The sequence below is a fragment of the Tursiops truncatus genome, chromosome 15 (assembly GCF_011762595.2).
Source record: "Tursiops truncatus isolate mTurTru1 chromosome 15, mTurTru1.mat.Y, whole genome shotgun sequence".
Taxonomy (NCBI): Eukaryota; Metazoa; Chordata; class Mammalia; order Artiodactyla; family Delphinidae; genus Tursiops; species Tursiops truncatus.
The window spans coordinates 63,752,603-63,778,718 of NC_047048.1; the positions used below are offsets into that span (position 1 = coordinate 63,752,603).

Below are 26,116 nucleotides of genomic sequence, written 5' to 3' on the forward strand. Positions count from 1 at the left end.
CAACATACTGTCTAACTGGGATGAGTCCTGAAGGAAACATAGTTGCCGAGAGGGACTTATTCAGAGAAGATGGGGAAGGCATCTCAGGGAAGGTGGGGTGGGGGATGGGAAGGAGGCAGTTAAGGCAGACTGGGAACAGCAGGGGGCAAGACCCTGAGGTATAAAGTGTTTGGTGTATTTAGGGAACCGGGAGAGGTTCGGGTTATGTCTGGAAGAGTCTGCAAGGTCAGGCAGGGCCTGGCTGGGCTTGGCAAGCCTGGGTAGGTCTGAGGCCAACAGCTTTGCTCACCCAGAGGTGTGATAACGAAAGTATTACAAGTGATTTTTGTTTTAAAATTAACATCAGAGCTTCTGAATACTTGAATCGTCATCATTATTATTATCATCATCATCAGGTTTTCATACTGATCATTAGTCATCAAGAAAAGGCTTCTTCAGCACTCCCTACTTATTGCTAATGCCCTTTCACATACTACTTCACAATTCACAAAGCCCTGTTGCTTCTGTTGCTGAGGGAGGCGGGTTGCAGTTATTACTGCTGTTTTTAGAAATGATGGAACAGAGAGGTAAAGTGACTTGTCCAGAGTCATACAGCTTAATCAAGATTTGAAGTCCTGATTCACTACTCTTTCTGTACTACCAACTGCTTTTGTTTAAGAAGGCCAACGCAGAAGTTGCTATTTCTTTTTAGCCAGATTGCCATTCCAAAATGATCACAGTTTAAAAGTTTGGGTATAGAATGATGTAACAGTAATTATGTTAGGGCAATGGGATTAAAATCACTTTTTAACTGTTTTCTATAATGTTATACAATATATTTATAGTTCTTTTTTAAGTTTTAATTTTTTTAACCTCCACACAATCTCCCATCCAACTTCTTTCCAAGGTTCTAACACATCCATTTCTACCCTTGTAGATCTCCAGTCTTTTTGATTTTATATTTAAATTCTTTCTTTTTCTTTTATTTCTATTCCCTGAATCTCAGGAAAGAGATTGTAGCAGATTATAAATCAGCCCCTGCTCACAAATACATTTAAGTCAAACCAGAAATCAACACTTCATGCTTAAAGTAGCTTTCAGTATTTTATTTTATGACTTCTGGATATTGGGTGGAAAATCAGTTTGATAGCTGGGGCTCGTTTGTAGAGAGTTCCTCAGTAGACTCTGCACTAGCCCACTTTTTAAAAAACTGTGTTAACGTGCACATAAAACTTTACCACATGGACTTCCCTGGTTGTCCAGTAGTAAAGAATCCGCTTTCCACCGCAGGGTTCGATCCCTGGTTGGGGAAGTAAGATCCCGCATGTTGCATGGCACAGCCAAAAAATGAATTACCGCTTATACTATTTTTAAGTGTGCAGTTCAGTGATATTAAGTACACTCACATTGTTTTACAACTATCACCACCCTCCATCTCCAGAACTCTTTTCATCTTGCAAAACTGAAACTCTGTACCTATTAAACAACTTCCCATTCCCTCCTCCCCCACCCCCTGGAAACCACCCTTCTACTTTCCGACTATATGAATTTAACTACTCCAGGTAACTTATTCATTAGTCCATTTTAAGGAGGTATATTTGAAAGGGAGAGTAGGTTTCATCTGGAAATAATGAACTCTTGGTTAACTTTCCAAGTTGATGCACACTGCAGCTCTCAGCTTTATGTGGCTGTGTTCCAGCAGAGTTTTTAAAAGGCTGCTCATCTCCCAGGAGGGCTTTTCCCACAGAGGCAGTGTTGGTTCCAGCGCCCGTGGTGGCTGCGTGGAGCCTGGACACAGCTTCAGGATCCTTCTTAACACAGGCAGGTACTACCAGTTAACCAGAAGTAGCACACCTTTTGGAACCTGTGCCGTCCACAACCTAGTGCAGTGCCCAACTTTTACAGATGGGTGTCAGTCCTAGGAGGGGAAGGGACCATTTGAGGGGCAAGTGATATCACAGGTCTCTTTGTGAGAGACGAAAAGGGCCTGGTAGGACAGCCCGAAGCCTGGGGAGGTGATTAGTATGCTTGTAAAAACATCAGGGCAGAGCAGCTCCCAGAGGGGTAGAAGTTGTCAAGGTAAAGTCCGCTTTCTTCAGATGCTCTTTGGGATGCTGGCTTGGGCTTGAGGTCTTTGTAAAAGTGTATTCTAGTCAGAGTCTACCAGCAGAAGGGAGAGACCAAATTTGTCTTTCTATGGTGATTTCTAAGCTTTGTAGGAATGTGTGTGTCAGCCTCCTTGTCAGCCAACTTGTATTTTTGTTGTGAGACCGGATGCTGTGAAGGTTGGGTTCTGGAGACTGCAACCTGGAAGGTTTGCACTCACTTAGCAGATAGAACACTTGCTGTGTGACGCTGAACAAATCCCTCAAACTCTCTGAGCCTCCATTTCCTCAGCAGCACAAGGGGCGAGGCTGAAAACATCTCTTTGTGGGGCTCAAATATAAGGACCTCAGACAGTGACTGGGCCAGGGTAGTAGCCAGCGATGCCCGAGCAGGCAATAAACACCGGTAACTATGACGATTAGTCGCTAATATTCAGCGAGTCCTTACAGTTGCGGGATGCTGGTGACTTTCCCTTGGGGAGGTCTTCTTTTAAAAAGATCTTCCCAGATGTCACCATGCTGTGCTTTTAGAGGTGGTTGGGAGAAAACTCGAGTAGAGTTTGGAGGGTATGGATGGTGTGGAGGCGGAGGGTAGGCCTATAGTCCCTGCTTGTCCCAGCACCTCTGTCTTTTGCTCGCCAGGTCGCCCCTCACAGACTTCCCTGCTGCTGCATTCTCAAGTCTTCCAGGGGAAGGCCCTGCAGGCCTGTCTCACTTTTGGGGTGAAGACAGAGACAGGGTCCCACGTCGTAAGTGGCAGCAGGCATTTGCCTGGCACCCCTTCTGGGTGCCACAGGCATGGGAACCTTGCAGTCCCTGCCTTCAGGGGACTCAGGGTCTAAACGGAGAAGGAGAAAAGTAAACAGGCCTGTAAAACAGTGTGACGGCAGGGGCCTGTGGCACCTCTAAACCTGGGGCGCGACCCAGTGAGGGGTGCCTGGCGGGTGCGGAAGGACAGTCAGGGAAGGCTTGTAGGGAGTGATGCTGGAACGGAGACCCGGAAGAGGCGGTGGGATTAGGGAGGAGGAGGGGCATTGCAGGCAGGGAGCAGCCTTGCAAAGACCCGGACGCTGGGAACATAGGGCGTTGGCATGAAGAGGGTGGCAGAGAAAAGTTAGAGGGGTGCTTGGCAAGGCAGGGACACCAGAGGTCACTACCCTAAAATGTTAGAATAGTGATACAGATGCGGCTTGGGGTGGGGGTCGGCTGCGGTCCTCAGGGCACTGAACTTTCCTGACCTGCCTCAGGCCAGAAGCCCCCAGCTTCTGGCGCATGGAGTCCTTGGAAGGCCTAGAATCAGACAGCTGCTCTGTGGGCCCCTTGCTCAGATATTTGGGCCCCTCAAGTGATTGTAATGGTAGTTCCTCACCTGCCAAGCCCTTTCCTGCCTGTCTTCCCAAGAGTCTCACAGCAGCCCTAGGGCAGTGAACAGGGCGAGTCAGTATTGTTCCCATCTTACAGATGGGTGAGAGTGAGGCCCGGGGAGCCTTAGTCATACAGTCAGTGAGTGCAGGAACAGTGCTCACTCTCAGGGCCTCCTGACCTACAGGCCACTTCTGTAACTCAGCAGCAGGTATGGCGGGGGGCAGGGGGGGAAGGGAAGCCAGTGTCGGCTGGTCTCTTGTTCTGAGGATGGGTTTATCATCTCAGGTAGGAGCTCTGTGCTGCCCGACTGTCCAGAGGAAGGTGTGTTAAGCCCTGACCGTGCTGCCTTAGACCTTAGAGTTAGTCCTCCCATCATTTCGCCTGTAGCTAGGCCATTTGAACCTTCTCCTCCCTCTCCTCTGCTAGTCGGTAACAATTCTCTGGAGGCAGAAAAAAAAAGAAATTGAACTGTGAATGTCGCACACACAAAAATGATGTCTGATGTCACCTCCATTACTGAGTGTGAAGTAGGACGGCAGAGAAAAGAGGAAACATCTCAGTCCTGGAAGGAATCTTAAAGGTCACCCGCGGGGGCTTGAGTCCCTCCCTGCATCCGTCGTGCCTGTGTCTAGCCTAGCTGATCGCCTCCTAGGCAGCTCTGCCCCTTAGAAACTGCCTCCTTATAATGAGGCAAAACCTGCTCCCCCTTAACCCCCACCTTCCTGTCCCCTCTCTGGTTGTGCTGTAATGACCTGGACCACATGGACAATGTATGTGAGAGTCTCCTAGGTATTTGAAGACAGTAGCCATGCCCTTCTGAATCCCCTCTTTTCCAGGCTACTACTCCAGTCTCTCTAAGCACCTCCTCCCTTGTGTTAGACTAGGCATGGCTCATGGCGCATGTGCGTCACACCCCATCTGTGGCAAATCTGAGACAGACGTCACCAATCAGTCGCAGCACTCTTGTTCAGTCAGTCCCAGGCTTTCTCCTGCAGTAGTCCCTGCGGCTACGCCCAGTCGGTGGAGTTTTACTTTATTGTGAGTTTCTTGAGGTCTGAGGACTACTAACACTGGGTGGGTCCCTAGTGCCCACCCAGAGCCCAGTGCATGGCCTACTTGTCGTAATGGGAGGATGGATTAGAGACTTCTCCGTGTGCGATTGCCCCCTTCTCATCGGGCTCCAGTTTGTCAGTGTCCCTTGTCCAGAATCGCCAACAGTACCCACAACATTATCCAGAGTTCAGTGGGGCTGCCCCCTCCCTGGTCCTGCACCTTCTCTGTCAGTGTAGCCTCAGACCGTGTCCTGTGATCAACTAGAGTCGCTAAGACATTTTCCCACATGTCTGTTTTCTGTGTAATTGTCCAAGTTGGGGTCCTGAACTCAAAATCTTAATATAAGCTCTGAGAACTGGGCCCTTGTCCCTGTCCCCAGGCCTGGCACCAGGGAAGGCGACCTGGCCTGGGCTGACCTGAGCTGAACTCACGGTTTTCCCCATTCACTTCTGCTCTGTTCATTTCAAACCATCTCTTGGCCGCCCAGGGTTCTTGGCTCCGGGTTCTGACACCCGATATGCCACCTGTCACTGCAGGCACAGTGAATGAGCCTGTTAACACCGTCTTTCTATTCTGGGATCCGCTTGGTCATTCAGAACAATGAAAGAGGCCAGCAATCGAGGTGCACAGGGCCTGGCAGTGTCTGGCTTTGCACACTGGATGTGGGCCCCTGTGACAGCTTGTAAAAAGCCAGGCTTTTGTGACCCATTACTAGGGTTTGACATCAGCCCTCCAGAAGTGAGGGTGGTTTTTGAGGCTCTTTCTTCTAAGTAGTGCTTCCCAGGCTGGGCTCCTGGGACCTTAGGGCTTTGGAAAGACCACAACAAGGTCCACGTGCTAGAGCCAGTATTTGAAAAGTCAAATCTTGGATTCTCCACCCCCGACTCCTCCACCAGGCCAGACAGGGGCTGTACACATCAAGTTTTTGTCTTGGACTGGAACCACCATAGCAGCCCTGTAACTCTGGCCATCTTCTCCTCATCAGCACTCCCTACTAGTGTTTATAGCTTTAATGTATGAGAAAATCATGATTCAGGAACTGCTGCTTGGAAGCTGGTGTCTCTTTCAAGTTTGGACTCCCAGGGGTGGTGGTAGTAAGGTATCCCGAGGGGTAGGATAGGGGCCTCAGCAGAGCTGCCAGCAGAGCCAACTCTGCCGGCAGGTCTCTGGGGATAAATAAAAGGACATTTGCCGCAGATTCCAGCACAGAACGGGCGGTGAGGGGTGAATGTTGCCTGACAGGTTGCTTACTGGATACGGTCGCAGTATTCGTGGAAATGTTTTTTGAGAAACAGCATGCCGTCTGGGGTCCCCTGGTCAGGGGCTGGAGGAGGTGGGGCTCAGCCACACGTGGGTGCCTCCCTGAATGCCTAGAGCTGGTGGTCTCCAGGCTGGGAGTCAGGTGGGCAGAGGGAACACACCCACACTCAGAGCCCCAGGCAAGGTCCCTGCTCTGCCACCTGATCCTCAGGGAGTGCATTTGCCTTTCTGATCCTCAGTTTCCTCATTTGTACTATGAGGAGGTTGAATTAGTCCGGTGGATCCCAAAATACCATATGGAGGAAAAAAAGAAAATGGAGGTGCTCTGAGGGCCCTGGTGGGGGGTGGGAGTCAAAAAGCCTCCCCAGGCCCTCTTGAGGGCCCCCAGAACCTGGTTTGAAAGTCACTGGAATTACTATGTCCTCGGACCCTAGAATTTGGAGGTTTTCACATCCTCGTTCCAGTCCCAGTACCCCATCAGCCAGCTGTGTGACCTGGGATGAGTGGCCTCACCTCTTTGGGCTCTGCCTTGAGGCTGTAGTGAGATTTAGCCAAACTGGGGAAGTCCTGAGTGACTGGGAAACCACGTCAGGGGTTCTGGTGTTTCTGGTGGAGGGTCAGAGTGTCCAGGACTGCACATCCAGAAGAGAAGGACCTGAGGAAGGGCTGTGGGTGGCAGTAATCACAGGCAGAGCAGGCCGCCTTTTTCTTCCACATGCTGGGGTTCTGGTCCAGGGGCACCAGGCCTCTGACCCCATGGCCAGCAGAGCCAGAGGCAGCCACCATCTAACCCACTCAGAGGATATCGCCAAACCCTGCGTGAGGACCCAAGATTAGGGTCCTGACTGGGGAACTGGCCTGGCCAGAATCTCAGCCAGGCCCTGCTAAGTGCACCTAACTCCAGCCCTGGTCAGTGTGGTGAAGCAGCAGCTACAAGTGCTGGCTCTGGAATCAGAAAGCCTGAGCGCAAATCCTGGCTGTGTGACCTGGGGCTGTTCACTTCTCTCTGGGCCTCACTTTTTTCCTCTTTGAAGTGGGAGTGATAGGCCTGGTGAAGAGTTGATGAGCCAATACAGTTAAAGCTTTTCATGCTAGGCCAGTTCACGGCCAGCCCTCAGGCAGGGGAGATGCCCGGGAGCTTGTGAAGGCTCCTGACCGGCAGCTTCCTGTCCTCAGAGAATCAGCTGACCTGAACTGTGGGTCCACCTGGAGGGCATTGCTTAACCCTGTCCTCCAGCACCTCTGGCCTGAACGTGTCAGGACAGAGCCACCTCATACCTTTGACCCCAACTGGTGTGTGAACAGGGCTTCTAAGGAGCAGCTGTCTCTGGAGGGGGCGAAGGGTGTTGTCCCAGCAACCAAGCTGGTCCCTCTCAGGCAGCTGCTCCAGGCCCATGAAGGGGGGCGGCCATCTGTGCTCTGGATGGGGCTCTCCCGCCACCTGTGCCCTGGTGCCAAGAGCCTGCAAGCAGAACTGGCCTGCCGACCAGAAGGGGCTTCTCTGCTTTTGCCCAACAGACCTGAGACACCACCAGAAGGGCCTCCTGCTGCCTCGATTTCAAGGTTCCCAAGGGTCTCCTGCCTTTCCAAGGGGGAGGTTCTAGTGGACCGGCTTCCTGGGGAGCAGGGGGAGAGGGGCTGGAGCTCCAGAAGGAGCAAGGAGGCCTGAGGACAGCTGTTCCAGCAGTCACAAACCTGTGTGCCATGGGCCACGTTAGCAGGCAGGCACGTACCTGCCCAGTGTTTTTTAAAACTTAGAATTGACTAACTCCATTTTAAAAAGAATTAACTAACTCCACTTTTAAATTTAGAGGTTTTATTTATTTATTTTTAAGGCCAGATTTCTGGCTTCTCTCACCCAGGTCTCCACATGACAGCTGTGGGCCAGAGGGGTTACATGCTTGGTCTCCTGTAGACGTTTAAACTTGTGACGCCCATTCAAGGCCAACCCACTTAGCTGGAAAAACGAAGGCCCAGAAGGGATTAGACCCTGTGCAAGGTACACAGTCGACCACAGCCTCACAGAGCACGGCCACTGTTAAAAGCTAAAAGCCTGTTCTCTCATCTATAAAACATCAGTGATGATTATCTCCCCTCCCAGGCCTGTGTCTGGAATAAAGTAGTACCTGGCCCAGGACTCACTCAGTCATGATTCTTTTAAATCTGTACATATGATATGCCTTGCCTGGAAGATGTTGCCGGAAGCACTGCTTGCTTTCTTTCTCTGCCGCCTTTCAGAAGTGGTTATTTTTCAAGTTGTTTCTGATGCCCAGTGCTTAGGGTTTATTGAGCTCTCGTTCCCACAGCTTCATTGCCGAACTTCAAGCAGAGCTGCTCCAAGCTTTACCTCCCACAGCACTGGCCATTAGGTTCCGACTCAGAGTCAGGAGTAAATCATTCTTCCCTGAGCGTCAGTCTACCCAACTGTCAAATAGGGGGTTGTTCATTAATTCAGTAAATACTTACTGAGCCCAGCCATGTATCGGGCCTGGTGCTGGGAAAGCATCTTAATTCTATAAGGTATTCAGGGTCCCCACCCTCAGGAATCTATATTAGATACTCAGGATCTCTGTCTGGTAGGGGAGAGAGACAAAAGACAAGTGAACCAGTAAGTTGATCAGTGCTTGATGAAATAAACAGGATCCTCAAAGGAAGAACAGCAACTTTAGACAGGGTGGTCTGGGAGGCCCTCATTGAGGACATGACCCCTGAGCCGAGACCTGAGTGGGAAGCAGAGATGAGAGCAGGATGGGAAGGAGTAGGTGTGCAGAGGTTGGGGTGGGGATCATCTCAGACAGGGAAACAGCAGGTTCAAAGGCCCTGAGGTCGGCGCATGCTTGGAGTGTTTGAGGAATAGCAGTGTGACTGGAATGGAATCAACAAGGGAAAAGTGCAGGAACTGAGGCTGGAGAAGGGGGCAGTGCCTGTAGTAGGCCAAGGTGGGCAACTTCATGGAGTGGGGAGCCTTTGAAAAGCTTTAGAAATGGGAAGAATTAATCCAATTTGTACTTTAAAAAAACTCCTCAGGCTGCTTTCTGGAGAGTGATTGTGGGTGAGTTGGATCACCGACAAAGCAGGGAGGCCAGAGGGTAGAAAGTGGAAACCTAGACCAGGGTGGTGGGGTAGAGAGAAGCCCGGCTCTGTGACATGTGCTTTTGTGGGGGAAGGGCAAAGCGTTACAGATGGGGGAGGCCTGGGAAGCACGGGGCAGGACTCCCCAGGCTTCTGGAGTGTGTGATGGAGTGCGTGCGTGGGGGTCCCCTCTTTAGAAGAGCAAGGCTGACGGCGGGGAGGAGAGGCTCAGATTCATTCTGGACACACTGAGCTTGAGATGGCCTTGGCACCTCACACAGAGCTGCCTGGTGTGCCGGGCTATTGAGAAAGGAGGCAATGCGCCCTTCCAGCTGCAGTCAGGTCCACGTGCTGTAAATCCTCTGACTGCAGGCCAGTTTGGAGGGACTTTGTGAGGGATGCTGTGGGCAGGAAGAAGATACCACCGTTCCTGGTGTCCAAGCAGCCCCAGGAAGCCATGGACCCTGTCCGAGAAGAGGCAGCCCTCTCTCAGGCCTCCCTGGCTTCCCTTCACCAGCTAAATTACCTAAATGCCACTTTGCCGAGCCATGCCCTGCTCAAATCTGTCTTCCCACACCTTGGGCTGTGCTGCCCCGCTCCTTTGCTCGGAGCATCCCTCCACCTGAAAGCCCTGCATCTCCTTGCCCCTCAGTGACTCTGGTCCATCCTGCCGGACCCAGTCAACCTTCATGTCTTCCAGAAAGGTCCTCAGCTGTCCCCCAAAAGGTGATCACTCTCTCCTTCATCGAGAAACCGTGGTAAGTGGAATCATAGGGGCCACCCCAGGATTACAAACATCTTCATGTCTGCCATCTCTTTGAATTCTACTCAGAGCACATTGGGAGTCACACCCCATTTTCTGGGTGAAACAGTTAACATGTTCAAGGCTGTTGCCTCTACATGACCCTTACAGAGTTGGCACAGTGGGCGGGGCATAGGGTAGGGGTCAGGCTTCAGGCAGCCTGGGTTCAATCCCTGGCCCCAACACTGCCTGGCTAGAAGGTGAGCTTGGGCGAGTCTCCCCACCTCTCTGAGCCTCACCTGGAAAACAGGGCAGTGAGAAACCTACCTCACATACCTGTTCTGAGGGTTCATTTGGCCAAAGTACAATCCATTCTCATTATTCATGGTGCTTACATCCGCAATGTCTCACAAACACTGAATTAGTGAATACTGAACCATTCCTCCTATGGGAAATGCAGAGTCCCTGCGTTTCTACCCGCTACCAGCACAAACCACCAAGATACCTTATTTAATATATTGTTGATTTATTAACACTGATCTAAGCACTGTAACTCAAGCCTGAGCAAAACTTATCTGACACACGTGTTTTCTCCATAAAGCACATCACAACCTTCTTGCACTTAGGAACATTGGGCAACACTTCAGCACTATACTTGGGGGCCATTTCAAGCAGAGAAATCACCACCAACAAAAAAACACTTAAAAATGTGAAAGCACAGCACTAAATAGACCAGGAAAAGGGTGCTTGTTTACAGTATGAGCTGAAACAAGAAGGCAGTGTTGCCTTGTTCAGCCTCAGCTGGGAACCTGTGTGTTGGGAAACTCAGATTTTCAGGTTCTGCTCAAGTCTGCAAGTGGCTGCAAAAAAAGCCCCGCGAGTATGAGTCTTAGCAAGTAGGCAAATTCGCAGATACAGAAGCATGAGGAATGAGGACTGAGTGTAGATGGCGTGCTTGCTCAGTAGCACTGTTAACTTTGGCACTGATACCAACAGGAGGGCATCCTGAGTGCACCCCTTCTGGGCAGGGCTCCAAGGGTGTGGCCGGATTCCCTAAGCTTTGTGGCTTCGTCTTTCCCAGACACCTTTGTAACCTCTTGGCTCCTGTGGACTTTGGGGTCTGAGGCAGGTACAGATTCTGGAAGCCCTGAGTGCCCCCACTGAAGGGCTTGTTCCACTTCCACTGGGTGGGCGGTGGCACCATCGGAAGGTTTCAAAGCAGTGGCGTGATTGGATTCCTCAAGTGGCCCATTGGCCAGGGTGGAAGAGGGACAGCAAAGGTAAGATAGGAGGGTGAGGGGCCAGGGAGCGGTGGTGTGGGGCGTCTAGGGGAAGCTGGCTCTAGAGGGGGGGAGAAGGGAAGGATGGGGAGGCAGGTAGGGAGCCCCTGGTTGTGGGCAGTGGGGAGGAGCCCCAGGAGGATGCTGGGGTAAGAGGTGCTGCCAGTCTCTCTTGCTGGCGTTTGAAATTGAAGTTTGATGTTGTTACTCTTAAGGTACAGTGAGGGAGGTGGTTTCCAGGCTGGCAGAGGGGGAAAGTAGAGGGCACGTGGGCCATCGGCAGGAAAGTGGCTCTGAGAGGTCAGTCTGTCCCCGATCCTGACTTAGCTCCTTGGAATTCTCTCCCAGCTTCCCCTGCTTTGAGGGAGGAAACAGGGAAGGAGGGAGGAATTTGAGGCTAGGTGGGCGGGAGCCGTGAGTCCTGCTTTAACCGTAGCACACGAGTGAGCTCCCCGATTCAGCTGCGCGGTTTGACAGGTTACTTGTCGGGTGAGAGAAGGAGGGCTCTTACAGGCTCTCAGCCCTTCCTCCGACAAGCCGGGCAGAGTCGGCAAAGGAGTTTAGGGGGTTCTGGCTCTGAGGCCAGCTCCATTCACGTGGGGTCTTGCATGGGTCCGCTGCCTCTTATGTAAAGCCTGCAGCCATGGCTCCTACACTGTTTAGGCCGCTTCTCCTTCAGCACCCCTGCCAAGCTCGGGCCCTTGGGAGCCAGCAGACGTGAGGACTAGGCTGGGCCTCCAAGGCACTTGCAGGAGGCTGTCATGCTGGGGCTGCTGGGGAAATGGAGCCACAGCCAGTACTCTGAGCACCTGAAGCTCTGATTGGCCATCTTATACACCTTGACATTAAAAAAACAAGATGTGGAAACAAATTCATTCTGACCTGAAAAATAGAGTTTGCAGGATAAAATCTAGGGCAGAAGGCGGAAATGAGACAAAGGGAGCTTCTACTTAGAAGAAGCAAGGACTTGTGCACAGTGGGGCAGGGAGGCTGGGCTGGATGTCTGGGGCCGGGGGCAGGTGGCATCACACAACCAGCTTCTGTCTGAGCCTTGGCGTGATGGACCGGCATGGCCAAGGTGAGGGCAGGGAAGCATGCGGCCCCCGGGCACAGCTGTGCAGTGTGCAGACAATGCTGTGTCTCAGTGATGTGTCACTCAGGATCTTTAAAAATATGCACAAGGACCAGCTGGAGGAGACAGTCACCCTGGAGTGATGTTCACCCCCAAGCTTCCTGGGCAAATCTGAAAGTTTTCCAAGAGTGGACACAGAGTTGGACCCATATGCCATTTTGGTGTAAATTGTGGCACATAGAATATCTCCCCAGGGCAGGGAGGACCGCAGTTACATCCTGGCCGGGCCAACATCTTGGGTCTCGGGGGCACTTGCTTCCCTCTAAGGTTTAATTGGCAAATGATGGTTGTGCACCCTCTGGACTGGGGACCGGCTGCTGACCCGCATGGGACACACGCTCAGTCGGAGACCTGGCCACAGCCCTGAGTGCTCCAGAGGAGAGGGTCGGACTCTGCCTGGGCCAGAAAGGGCTGAGAGTGGAGGGACTGGCCGGAGGACGGGAAGCATGAAGGATGTGCAGAGGGGTTCTGGCAGAAACGGTGCACGTGCAAAGGCTTTGGCGTCTGAAGAGTGTGGTGTGTTTGTGAAGGGGGTGTGGGTTCTGTGAAGCTGGAAGGGGCATGCTGAGCGGGTGGGAGGGCAGGAGGTGAGGCTGTAGGATGGGTGGGTGGGACCAAACAGAAAGGGCTCCAAATTTGAGATGGGACTAGAACCTTGGGTTCTAAAGTGTTGGGAGCCTTCACTATGGCTAAATCTTGATTTTTGGCAACCGAGGGGTTTTTGTAGCGATGATGAGGTTCTTCTTCTTATTCAACAAATATTTATTGAGAGCTTTCTATGCTTGAGATATTACCTGGGGCCCGGGACACGACCTGCTGTGCCAAGACAGACAGAGCCCCCAGCCGCCTCAGGCCTGTAACCATCAGCAAGTGAATGCCTCGCTGAGCTGATGCCAAATGTGATGGGCGCGCTGATGGAGATCCTGAGTGATGGGAGAGCAGGGAGCAGTCAGGGGAGGCCTCCTAGAGGAAGTGACACTTGAAACATGTGAGGTGCTGAGAGAAGCCTTCCAGGCAGAAAGAACAGCTTGTGTAAAGGCCCCGAGGTGGGAGGAAGTGTGATGGGCGTGAGGAACACGGACTGCCTGGATCGCCACGTTGGAAGGGGCTGGGGGAGGTGTTGGCCTGTGTTTCTTGGCATTTCACGCCTGTGAAATGAGAGCTGTCCTGTAGATTCGGGCCCCATCCCCCTGCCCTGGGGGCGGGGACAGTGCTCACAGCTGAGAGATGCCCCGAAATCCTCTCCATTAGTCACACCACTTGTCTGGCTGTCACCTGTGCCCCAGGAGACAGAGAGAATCCAAGATGAGTTCACTTTTTCTTCTTTCACATCTGGCCATCTGGCCTGGCCTCCCTCTAGTTCACTTTCTCTCTAATGAGTGGCTGCGTCAGCAGGACTCTGGCCTACACAGAGGCCTGAGACAGAGGCTGGAGGGTCAGTCCTCTGTCCAGACCCTTGGACAGTCCCATTATCTCCTGGGTGGGGCAGGTCCCTGCACAGACTGACTCCTCCAGGCCAGTGTTAGCCCCACCACAGGTGGGGACAAGGACCCTGACTGGGGTCACACGGCCTCCGCCAGGCTTAGAGCCCAGTTCTGGGTCCTCATGCTCACTGCCACCCTCTTTAGGGGCATATTCCCCCCCTTAAACATTTTGAGCAGATTAGGGCTTCGCTTTTCTAATCTGGGGCAGAAGACTCCACTGAAGCTTTCTTGGGATATTTAGGCCAAACAAACAAACAAATCCTGAAATCCCCAATGAGTCATGTCTCTGCTGGGCTCTGGTGGTCATGGGCTTCAATGGGCTTCTCTACGTGTCCAGTTCTTGGGGGAGACTGCCCCTGGCTGGTCAGGGAACCAGTCCAGCCTCCCCACCAGTGTCTGGGGAGTGGTGAAATTTTGGCTCACCCCCTGTCCTCCAGGCCTGTCTCCCTCTGTACCAGAAACTAGTCAGAGCCATGCCAGCACTGTGCTGTCTGAGCCTTGACCTCTGTGATGTAGCCTATGTAATCACTCCCTGTGGCCACGCAACTGGTATATGACAGAGCTGGGGTCTGAACTCAGGCTTGTCTGGTTCTCTGCTGCCTTCTGGCTTTTGGATCCTCACTACCAAAGGAATGACTCTCAAATGGTAGAATTTCAGGCAATGGGGAGGAGGGATTCCTAGCAGGAGTCTCCCTTTCAGTCACAGTGAGGGGAGCCTCCATACTTACCCTTAAATGAGAGCATAAATGGGAAAATGCTGTGAGTTAGTCAAGGGCTATGTGAATACAGTGTGCTGTTAGAACTCCTCCACCCCCACTGAACAGATAAAGGTACTAAAAAGTTCACTGGGGGACAGGGACTTCGGTGAGGCATTGTCGGGGCCTGGAAGCCAGGCCTCTGCCTTTAGTCTAGGCCCCTCCTCCTCCAGCTGTCAGGCCTCAGCTTGGATGTGCCCCTGCACACTGGCTCCAGAGTCCAGCAGGATGCTGAGGGGCAGAGTGGTCAGTGAAAGCCTCAGACACCTGCAGCCCCAGCCCAGCAAAGGGGGGCAGCCTGAGGCCCGGGGAGTGGAGTGTGGTGGGCTGTGCAGCCGAACAGATGTGGTTGTCACTTGCTGTTGGCAACTCTGGGCAAGTTATCTAACTTTCTGAGCCTCGTGTGCCACATCTTTAAAATGGGCATAATCATATCCCCACCTCACAGAGTCACCGTGAGGTGTAAATTACAAAGCCATAAAACTGCTGAGCACAGCTCAGTAAGCGGCCCAGCTTTCGGCTGTCAGCCTGTGCCTTACAACCAGCTGAACACAGGAGCTCATCTTCCAGAGCAGGCCTGTCCCTTTCCACGGGGCAGGGCCCTGGAGGGTCCTTCTCCCGCAGACCGAAGCCCCGCCTCCTGCCCCTGCACCACCCTTCTTGGGTTGGGGAGTCAGAGACTGTGGGTGTGTCTGTCTGGGGGGATCCCTGAGCAGAACTGGGAAATTTTGAACAGAGGAGGAACAGTGCTCTTGGCTCTGAGCTCCCAGAGCACTTAGTCACCTAGACTAGGTCAAGCACAAGACACGGCTCCCAGCTCCTGGGCTTTTCTACTGTGGCCTCTATTGCTGTTGAAGTAGTTGTGTCACGGCTGTTTCTCTGCTGATGGGGGCTCCTAGCTTTCCTGGACCCCAGTACAGGGCCTGGCTTAATACACGACTATCAGGTGAACAGACAGATGGATGGGCTTTTTATATTACATTTTCTATTGTTAGGTAATTGTATATAATTTACATACAGTTGTAGGAAATAATACAGAGGGATCCTGTGTACCCTTTACCCAGTTTCCCTCAATGGAAAAATCTTGCAAAACTGTAGTATAATTATCATAACCCGAATATTGACATAGGTACAACCCACCAATCTTACTCAGATTTCACCATTTTCACTTGTATCACCTTGTGGTTTTTTAGTTTGATACAGTTTCACTGCATGTGTAGGTTCATGAATCCACCACCACAGTCAAGATATAGAACTCCCATCACTTTGCACACACTGGGGTCCTCCCTGTCGCCCCTGTATAACCAAGTCCCTCCAGCCTCCCCATCACTCTCTCCCCCTAGTCTCCCCACCAACCACTAATCTGTTACCATCTCTATAATTAGGTCATTTCAAGAATGCTTTATAAATAGAATCATGTGGTTTGTAACTTTTTGAGATTGCTTTTTCCCTCGGCGTAATTCACTTGAGATTCATCCAAGTAGTTGCTTGTATCAGTGGTTCATTTCTTTTTGTTTCTGAGTGGTGGTCTGGGCGCACCACAGCCATTCAGCCATTGAGTGGTAGGTCTCTCAGTGAGCTTGTTTCCACTTTGGCCTATATCAAATTAAGCTGCCATGAACAGTCCTGTATAAGCTTTTTGTGAATGTGTTATCATTTCTATGGGATAAATGCCCAAGGTGCACTTGTTGGGTTGTATGGTAATTGCATGTTTACTTTTCCATGGTTTTATCATTGTATACTCCCACCAGCCGTGAATGAGTGATTCGTTTTCCACATCCTCGCCAACATTTGGTGTTGTCACCGGTTTTTATTTTGGTCATTCTGATGTTTGAGTAGTGATATCTCACAGGAGCAGATGAATGGATTCTGCTGTGCCTTGTCACTGCCCCTGTGGCACTGGGCCTCATTTTGAGGGTTTCCATTGAGCCATCACCATCACCGTGATTGGCAGTCCCTTGAAGGCAAGGCTTAAAGCCACTCCTCTGGCTCCTCTTCTGGCCCGGGCCTCACCCGGGGAGAGGCTCATTTCAGTCCTCACTGGGGAAAGGGCAGTTGGAGTTAAGATGCTGAGAAAAGCCACTGGATGTGACCCAGCCCCTCACAGCAAGTAGCTACTGCTGTTTGAAAAGCACCTCCTGTTTCAGAACAAAAAGTTCAGCGTTTACGAAGCCAGCTGTGGGCCAGCCCTGGGCCAGATTCAGAATGGGACTCTGAGACACCAACTCCCACCTATGGCGGGTCCTGGTTCCCTGAATCTTGGTGGAGAACAGAGAGTCTGACCGGGCGTGATGGAGTCTTGGGGGAGGTAGACTGGTGTGTGGGGTTTTCACATAACAAGGTGAGGGGTGGGGTGGGAATGGCAAGATGTGGGGAAGGGTAGCTGAGCCCTGAAGGATGTGTTGGTCTCTGACCAGACAGGGAGAGGGCATCCAGGCACAGGAAACAAGGGTGGAGGGAAGGTAGGGTAGGAGGAAAAGACCTGGGCAGGGGAGTGGTAGGTCTCTCGGTGAGCTTGAGGACAAGTGAGGTTAACCATTCCTCAGCTGTCCTGACTGTCACTCTGCTGTCACCATCCAGCCCATGCCCCGGATGGATAAGACCTTTGTGGGGGACTCAGGTGAAGGGTGTGTTTGGTCCATGTGGGCATCCCCCACTAGACTTGGCCTTGGCTCAGCATGAAGGTGGGCAGGGCCTGTGTCTGTCTGTCTTGGTCATTGCTGTGTCTGACCCCCATTCTGCTCCAGAAATCCTCACTGAGGCCAGAGCTAGGGTCGGGTCAGGTAGGGCCTCAGCCCTGAAAGGGGCTCGAGAGGGCTGGGGCCTCACCTTCTCCCCTGCCCTCCTCTCACCCATCTGCAGGTTCATCATGCCTAGTGGCGTATAAGAAGACCCCGCCACCGGTCCCTCCACGCACCACATCGAAGCCGTTCATCTCCGTCACGGTCCAGAGCAGCACCGAGTCTGCCCAGGACACCTACCTGGACAGCCAGGACCACAAGAGCGAAGTGACGAGCCAGTCCGGCCTGAGCAACTCGTCGGACAGCCTGGACAGCAGTACCCGACCGCCCAGTGTGACACGGGGCGGAGTCACCCCAGCCCCCGAGGCCCCTGAGCCACCCCCAAAACATGCAGCTTTGAAGAGCGAACAAGGGACGCTGACCAGCTCCGAATCCCACCCTGAGGCCATTCCCAAAAGGAAACTGTCATCTATAGGAATACAAGTAGGGGCCCCTTTCGCACTCTGTCCTCGGCCCACGCCGTGCACCTGCCTGCGTGTAATTACATCTGGTGGAGGCCCACTAGGTCTCTTGGGCAAAGGTGGTTTGTCTATTTTGGGAGGTCGGCCCCAAGTGGCCAGACCAAATTCCACCCATAGTCACGTCTTCCTCACGTTCGCCCAAACATGCTGCGGGCTCTGCAGCTGTGGGCAGGTGTCCCTGCTCCAACGATGGGTTGTCCCAGTGAATGTAGTTACACTCAGCCAGCCATCTCCTGTCCACTGTTTGCCTGTCCACTGTCTGTCTGTTCACTCCACCCTTTGCCCTGGCAGCTGACGCGTGGGAGGCGGGACTGGCCTAACAGTTCTCTGATCCAAGGTCAGCTCCGGTGCGGAGGCCACAGCCCCGCCTGGCGGTGGGAGCAGCGTGGAGCGTAGACGCCGAGGGCCAGGGACCCAGGACTCAGGGCCCTGGAGCCTTGGGGGTTGCTCAAGGGGAACTTTGCCCAGAGCCCTCTCGGGCCTTGGGGACAGGTAGGTTGCTTGAGGTGCCAGGCCCATGTCAAATTGAGAAGTGGGATGTCGGTCCCGGTGCATCCCTCTGTGAGAAAGGATCCAGGCAGATAATTCCCCGGGACCAAGTGGCCAAAGCTAGCAGACCCTTCAGGAAGCCAGGCTCACTGTGCGCCCATGGCCAGGGCACACAGCAGGGCAGGGTGCGCCAGCTTCCCCTCCACTGCTTCATTGCACCTCCTGCATGCACTTAACATCAGTAATCTGCCTGCTGTTAGCTGAGTGGGGAAAACTTGGGCCCTGCCTTGCAGCTTTCAAGAGTTGCTCTAAATCCAGACTAAAGTGGAGCATACTCAGGGCAGGGAGGGAGGGCAGCTACAGTGAGCTAAGAGCTTGGGGGAGGCAGAGCCCCTCCAAACCCAGAGGGCGATCAAGGAGGTCCAGGTGGTGTGCATTGTGGCTTAGATTGGACAGGATCTCCATTTCCCCAGCCACCCCTGCGCAGTGGGGCATGGCCGAGTAGATGACAAAGCACCAAAATTACAGAAGGAACATGGGACTCAAAGGGGGGCAGAATGGACCAGAGATGGCTCACCGGCCGATTTCTTGCACTTGCCTCTTGGAGAGGAAAAATTTGGGCACATATACAAGAAGAAAGTCGGCCAGGAGACTATCCAGTTTTCTGGGCTCCTTCATAAGGGGTCCGGCCCCTGTCCTGTACAGCTCTCAGGAGAGACTAAGGAATACAGAAAATAGTCTAGTCCCAGGGTCTTTGTTTGGGCAGCCCCACCCTCTCCTTGGCCAAACCGGATGTTCTTATCTTTCCAGAAGACCTGAGAGAGTTAGACTCACCCTGATCCTTTCACTCGGCAGTTCACACGGGGCTGAGTACTCTGGCTCTTGGGCCCATCCAGGCTTCTCCCCCGGGTTCACCCCACCCGCACTCCATGCTCTCCAGGCAGCTTCTTGAGATCCGGTGATATTGCATCCTCTGAGCTGGCTCTTGCTGAAGGAGAAATGCAGCTGCACCCCCATGGCAAGGAGGAGCCTGGTGCTCAGTCCCTGCCCGGGAAAGCCTCCCTGGCCTCTGTGAAGCCAAGAGACGAGAGTCTCCTATTTCCAAGGACACCCCTACAACTCTCGTCCCACCCCTTGGTGCCTCGAGCCCTGGGTCAAGTGTGTGTTCTCCCTCATTCATGAGCGGTGGCGGAGGGGCTGACCTGGCTGCTCCGTGGCCACGTACCTCTGTCCCGGAAAAGAAAGGTAGGCCCAGGGCATCACTGGTATAGAGAAAGAGTGCCAGCTTTGCACGTGGCTCCCCTGGCCCACCCAGTGCTGAAGGTGACCTCAGCCAAGTGTGATCGAGGCCCAGGGCCGGCATCCCAGGGGCCCAGGGACTTGGCCGGCTCTTGCCTTCGTTGCAGCTTTCAAATCCAGAACTGCTGTCCGAGGTGCGCCCCTAGTGCCGGCGCCTCCAGCCTGCCCTTCACCTGCAGGGTTGGGGGAGCGATCTGTGCCTCGAGACAGCCCCGCTTCAACTACACCAGATAACGGCTGTGGCTTTGTGTGTGTGTGTTTTCTTTCTCTTTCGTTGTCCTTTTTTCTTTTCTTCTCTCTGATGCGTGTGAAGGAGAGGACTAGAAGGAACGATTCCCACCTCTCGGAGGACAACGGACCCAAAGCGATCGATGTGATGGCACCCTCCTCAGAGTAGGGAAAGCCAGTCATCTCCACCCCATCCCACCTCCCACCCACCTGCCCGCCCGCCTCCGCGCGAATGAGCAGTGCCCGGCTTAACCTGGTCCGGCCTCGGGCCCACGTGCAGTGTCCGCATGCCTCGTGTCTGTCTGTCCACACGTCCGTTTGCGTCGTCCCCCTAACGTGAATTTCAGCAGCAAGTGTGGTGTTTGTTCTTTATTTTTGTCTTTGTCTCCGTGCCGTTGCTGTCGTTGTCCTTCAATAAGGTTGACTGCGTTCAGCCAGTGCCAAAAGAGGAGCCCAGTCCCGCTACCAAATTCCAGTCCATCGGGGTTCAGGTAGAGGACGACTGGCGGTAAGTGGCACCGAGGTGTTGGCTGCCTCTCCCCTCTCCTCTCCCTCCCTCTGCTCTCCCCTCTCCTGCGCCTTCTCCTCCTGCTCTCCCTAACCCACTTCTCCTTGCTGGATTTCTAGTAACCGAGCTGGGTTTGGGGTGCGGGCGGTGGCCCAGGTGTGGGAGGCTGGGTGGGCGGGCGTGCTCAACGAGCGCTTGCTCTGTGAGATTAATCAGCCACGGGGGCCGAGGCCGGGCAGAGACATGGCCTGGCACCCCGATGTTGGTGGGCGTCCTGGCCCCAGTGCAGTAAACAGGCAACCTTATGACCTTGTCTGTGTGTGCGTGTGCGTGTGGGCGGGGCGGGGGCTGAGCAGAGAATGAGACGGGGGCTGTGGGACCCGCTTCAGGCGCATGGTGAGCAGACGATGCATCCGTTTCTCTGTCTCCCGTGTGTCCGGGTCGGGGTGGCCTCTGGTCTCTGGCCCTCTGGGTGACTCACCCCTTACTGTCCCCACCCCACTCCACCCCGCACCCACAGAAGCAGCGCCCCCTCTCACAGCATGTCCTCCCGACGGGACACCGACTCGGATACCCAGGATGCCAACGACTCAAGCTGTAAGTCATCTGAGAGGAGCCTCCCGGACTGCACCCCACACCCCGACTCCATCAGCATCGATGCCGGCCCCCGGCAGACCCCCAGGATTGCCCAGATCAAGCGCAACCTCTCCTATGGAGACGACAGCGACCCTGCCTTAGAGGCATCCTCGCTGCCCCCGCCCGACCCCTGGCTGGAGACGTCCTCCAGCTCCCCCGCGGAGCCAGCACAGCCAGGTGCCTGCCGCCGGGACGGCTACTGGTTCTTGAAGCTGCTTCAGGCAGAAACGGAGCGGCTGGAAGGCTGGTGCTGCCAGATGGACAAGGAGACCAAAGAGAACAGCCTCTCTGAAGAAGGTGGGCGCTGTGAGGCCGGCCCCGGGGGCGGGGTGGGAGGGGTGCGGGTGCCAGCCCCAGCCTCCGAGGTGGGGGTGGGGGTTCTTAGGTTCTCTTCCTGGGTCGGTTGTGATTCCACCCCTTATTCTCATTCTTTCCTTTCTTCCATCCATCCACCGACCTAACCAAACCTTTTTCCAGAAAGGATTTACGGCAGCAGCTGCTAGTTGCACTGGCTGTGGGGTCAGCAGCCCCCGGGTTTGAATCCTAGCTCTTCCCTTACTAGTGAAGTGACCTTGGGCAGGTTCCTTGAGCCTCAGTTTCCTTACCTGTAACGTGGAGATAATCCTACCCTCTGATGCGGCGGTGCGTGTTCAGGGCCCGATGAAGTGCCGGACACAGAAAGCTGGCACCATAATTATGCCTTTGGCGGCTCCTTATTGAGCACCTACTGTGTACCAAGCACCAGGGATCTAACTGAACCTCAGCAGGGTGTGAAGAACTATGAATGGGTTAGACAGAGGTCATCTACTTTCCCACTTAGGCTTCTGTCTATACCATGCCTGTTTCCAAAAATTCCCCCGAGAAATTAGAGAATAGTTCTAGAAAGAGCTAGAAATACGTAGGGAGCCTAGATTCACAGGTGTTTGATACAGGGGAGGGGTGGTTTGGAGGCAGGCCCCTGGGAAGCTCCGGCCCCTAGATGGCTCCCCTTCACAGACCGTGCAGGAAGCACAGGTCTCCGGGGTATCCAGAAGGGATGGAGCCAGCATCCCACTGACCCCTGGTGGGGCAGGGCCTGGGGAAACCACCCCTTGATGACTCAGAGGCCTTGTTTTCACTCTCTCTAGGCCAGTCCCCAGCTTTGATGTCACACCCGCTGGTGTGCAGGGAACTGTTGTGAGCTATATACCTAACAACCTTTTACAATACTAGTATTTACAAAATCAGAACAGGGGCAAGGATCAGAGAGAGCACTAAATGGCTTCTAACAGAAACCATCCAGCCCTCTGCCCTTCCTCAGCCTTCCCCACTTGCAGCTCTCGTCAACTGTGTATTCTGGTATTTACCTTCATATTTCTTTTTCATTTTTAAATGGGATTACCTTTTATTTCCTCTCAAATTAATCGTCACTATGTATTGATCTCTACTATAATAGCTCAGTATTTAGCTCTGTCACCTCCACTTCCTGTGCCCCACCCTCCGTATATTACATCAGTTTGGGGTTAAAAAACAACCAATATTTCTGTTTGCTATGAGCATGTAAATGATGTTCACTACAGAGCCTTGTAGTATATTAATGATTTCATTTTCTTATACATTTTGTTTTTCCTAGAATGAATGGTTGCCTCATTTTTTTTATGCACTTTATTTTCTAAGCTCTTATTTGTAATTTTTTTCACATGCTCCACCAGATCGGCCAGCCCCTCATCAATATTATTTTCCAGGTGTGCAAACGTATCAGATAATCTCATGATCTCCTATTTTTCCTGGTGCCCTCTGTCCTCTGCCCTGATCTGGCCAGCTTGCTTTCTGGGCCTGCTGCCAGGCTGCTGTCCAGAGACTTCCCTTTTCGTCACCTGGGACTGCCCTTGGCTACTTTACTGTGATGGACACCCTGCTTTTTTGGACAACATGGTCTTCCGCTTTCCTGGTTTTAGCCCCTCACTTTACGGGAGCACACCTTCAGTTGGAGATAAATTTTTGGAAACTGTATGTCTTTATTCAGACCTCATATAATTTGGCTGGGTGTGAAGTTGAAAATAGTAAATACAAATTATTTTTGTGTATAAATATAGATATAATTTATATATAAATATTAAAGTTGAAAGTAACTTTCCCTCAGAATCTTAAAGAGGCCGTATTATGTTTAGCTTCCATTACTTGCGATGAACAGTTTGAGGCCATTCCAGGTCTCAGTCCTTTGTATTATTTTATCTCTGGAAGCTGTTAGGATCTGTTAGGATCTTCACTTTACCTCTCTTATGAAATTTCTCAGTGATGTGCCCTGGAATGGGTCTTTGTGCCAGTAGTTAATAGGCCACTTTTATGTGGAGACTCAGGTCTTTTGTTTCTTGCAGAAATAGTCTTGCATTAATTTTTTAAAATAATTTCCTCACTTCCACTTGTTCTGTTTTCTCTCTCTGAAGTTCCTGTCACTCACATGTTGGATCTGCTGAGTTGATCCTGTCTCTGATCTTTTCTTTCTCTTATCTTTTTGTTGTGTCTCTTTCTGGAAGGCTTTCTTTTTTTTTTTTTTTTCTTATTTTTCCCACGCTATAACAACTTTATTGAGATATAATTCACATGCCATAAAATTTACCCTTTTAAAGTATACAGTTCAGTGGCAGTTAGTGCACTCATAATGTTGTGCAACCATCACTGTTATCTAAATTCTGAACATTTCCATCACTCCAAAAAGAAACCCCGTGACCATAAGCAGTCACTCCTCGTCCCCTCCTCCCCACTAGCTCTTAGCAACCACTAATTCTGTCTCGTGGATTTGCCTATTCTGGACATTTATGTAAATGGAGTCATACAGTATGATTGTGTGACAGGCCTTTTGTGTCTGGCTTCTTTTGCTGCATGTTTTTAAGGTTCATCCATGTTATAGCATGTATCAGTTCTTCCTTATTGTGGAGTAATATTCCGTTTTATGGATAATACTACATTTTATTTATACATTTATCTGTTGATGGACATTTGAATTGTTTCCACTTTTGGGCTAGTATGAATAATGCTGCTGTGCACATTTGTGTACAGGTTTTTGTGTGGATCTATGTTCATTTCCTTTGGGTATACAAGTAGGAGTGGAATTGCTGGGTCATATGATAATTCTGTGTTTAACTTTTTGAGGAACCTGCTAAACTCTTCCACAGTGGCTGCACCATTTAACATTCCCACCAGCAGCACACGAAGGTTCTAATTTCTCCACATCCTCACCAACACTTGTAATTATTGCTCTTTTTGATTATAGCCATCAAGGTGGGTATAGTAGTACCTCACTGTGGTTTTTGTTTTTTTGTGGGTTTTTTTGCGGTACGCGGGCCTCTCACCGTTGTTGCCTCTCCCCATTGCGGAGCACAGGCTCCGGACGCGCAGGCTCAGCGGCCATGGCTCACGGGCCCAGCCGCTGCGCGGCATGTGGGATCCTCCTGGACCAGGGCACGAACCCGCCTCCCCTGCATGGGCAGGCGGACTCTCAACCACTGCGCCACCAGGGAAGCCCCTCACTGTGGTTTTGACTTGAGTTTCCATGGTGGCTAATAAAGTATAGCATCTTTGCAAGTGCTATTTGTGTATCTGTTTTTGGAGAAATCTGTTGAGTTTGAGAGGTTTTCTTGAATTTATCTCTAAACTCTGTACATCAGATGTTTACTACAGCCATTCGTATAAGAGCTCTTTCTTACTCTGTTCCTTTTTTCATAATATTTTGTCCTTGTTTTATGGATAGAGTATCTTCTCCTACCTTTCTAAGATTTACATATATACTTAAGTTTTCATGTGTCCCTGTGTTGTCTCTGTTTCCTTTAGGCTCCTTTTTTCTATGTGTCTTTTTGGGTTGGAGTCTTTCCTGGAATGTCCAGTGATCTTTAGTTGTTTATTCATATTAAAAGTGAGGAACTAACTCAGGGGTAGGAAGGGATGGAGTAGAAGATTTCTGTTTTTGTTGTAAGCCTAGTAGTTCCACTTGCTGTTTTTTAATTTTATGATTTAATTTAAAATAAAACTTTGGAATTCCCTGGCAGTCCAGTGGTTAGGACTCGGCACTTTCGCTGCTGTGGCTCAGGTTCAATCCCTGATTGGGGAACTAAGATCCCGAAAGTTGTGCGGCGCAGCCAAAATATTAAAATTAAAATTAAATAAAGGACTTACCTGGTGGTGCAGTGGTTAAGAATCCGCCTGCCAATGCAGGGGACACGGGTTCGAGCCCTAGTCTGGGAAGATCCCACATGCTGTGGAGCAGCTAAGCCCGTGTGCCACAACTACTGAGCCCACATGCCGCAACTACTGGAGCCTGTGCTCTGCAACAAGAGAAGCCACTGCAATGAGAAGCCCACGCACCACAACGAAGAGTAACCCCCACTCACCGCAACTAGAGAAAGCCCACATGCAGCAGCAAAGACCCAAAGCAGCCAAAAATAAATAAAATAAATTTATAAATTGCATGTTAATTTCTTTAAAAAAATTAAATATAATAAAATAAAACTTAATTTTAGAGTTAGCAAAAGCAAACTATATAATATAAAATAGCAAAAGTCATGGTAATATACTGGTATGTTGATAATATATGGTAATAACATCAAAGATGAAGAAATAATTATTTAACTATCATGATAAAAACTCTTTGGGACTTCCCTGGTGGTGCAGTGGTTAAGAATCCGCCTGCTAATGCAGGGGACACGGGTTCGAGCCCTGGCCTGGGAAGATCCCACATGCTGTGGAGCAACTAAGCCCGTGCGCCACAACTACTGAGCCTGCGCTCTACAGCCTGTGAGCCACAACTACTGAAGCCCACACACCTAGAGTCTGTGCTCCACAACAAGAGAAGCCACCACAATGAGAAGTCTGCGCACCTCAACGAAGAGCAGCCCCCGCTCACCGCAACTAGAGGAAGCCTGCATGGAGCGACGAAGACCCAATGCAGCCAAAAATAAATAAATAAAATAAATTTATAAGGAAATAAAAAGAATGGCATTATTTAAAAAAACCTCTTTAATAGCAGAATAAAACTCATAATGTACAAGATTTTGTTTGAGTACCTCTGTTCAAGTCTTTTGAGTACATACGTAGGAGTGGAATTGCTGGATCATGTGGTAATTCTATGTTTAACTTTTCTCCATTTTTTTATTGTAAAATGTATATAACATAAAATTTGCCATTCTAACCACTTTTAAGTGCGTAATTCAGTGGCATTACTTATATTCACAATGTTATATATTACCAACATCTATTTCCAAAACTTTTTTATCACCCCAAATAGAGATTCTGTTTCCGTTAAGCAATAATTCCCCATTCCCTTCTCCACCCAGTCCCTGGTAACCTCTAATCTACTTTCTGTCTCTATGAATTTCCCTATTCTAGATCTTTCATGTAAGTGGGAAGATACAGTGTTTGTCCTTTTGTGTCTGGCATGTTTTCAAGGTACATCCATATGTTGTAGCATATTAGAACTTTATTCCTTTTTATA

At 51.3% G+C, this 26,116-nt stretch overlaps 1 protein-coding gene across 7 annotated transcripts in view; it reads left to right on the plus strand.

Moving 5' to 3' along the window:
* The window catches only part of DLGAP4 (DLG associated protein 4), a 69,205-nt gene that overhangs the window by 14,389 nt on the left and 28,700 nt on the right, over positions 1-26,116 (plus strand). For 3 of the 7 annotated variants that reach the window (XR_012326282.1, XM_073792956.1, XM_073792957.1), the window contains exons 3-6: positions 2,727-2,833; positions 17,090-17,451; positions 19,925-20,013; positions 20,534-20,946. Coding sequence is in view for 6 of the 7 variants with exons in the window: in XM_073792956.1 (XP_073649057.1) it covers positions 2,727-2,833; positions 17,090-17,451; positions 19,925-20,013; positions 20,534-20,946 (971 nt within the window). In the remaining variant the exon portion in view is untranslated. Of the gene's footprint in view, positions 1-27; positions 1,542-2,726; positions 2,834-17,089; positions 17,452-19,924; positions 20,014-20,533; positions 20,947-26,116 lie in introns of those variants that run through there. The other 4 variants (XM_033839134.2, XM_033839133.2, XM_033839135.2 and 1 more) reach the window with 2 other exon arrangements.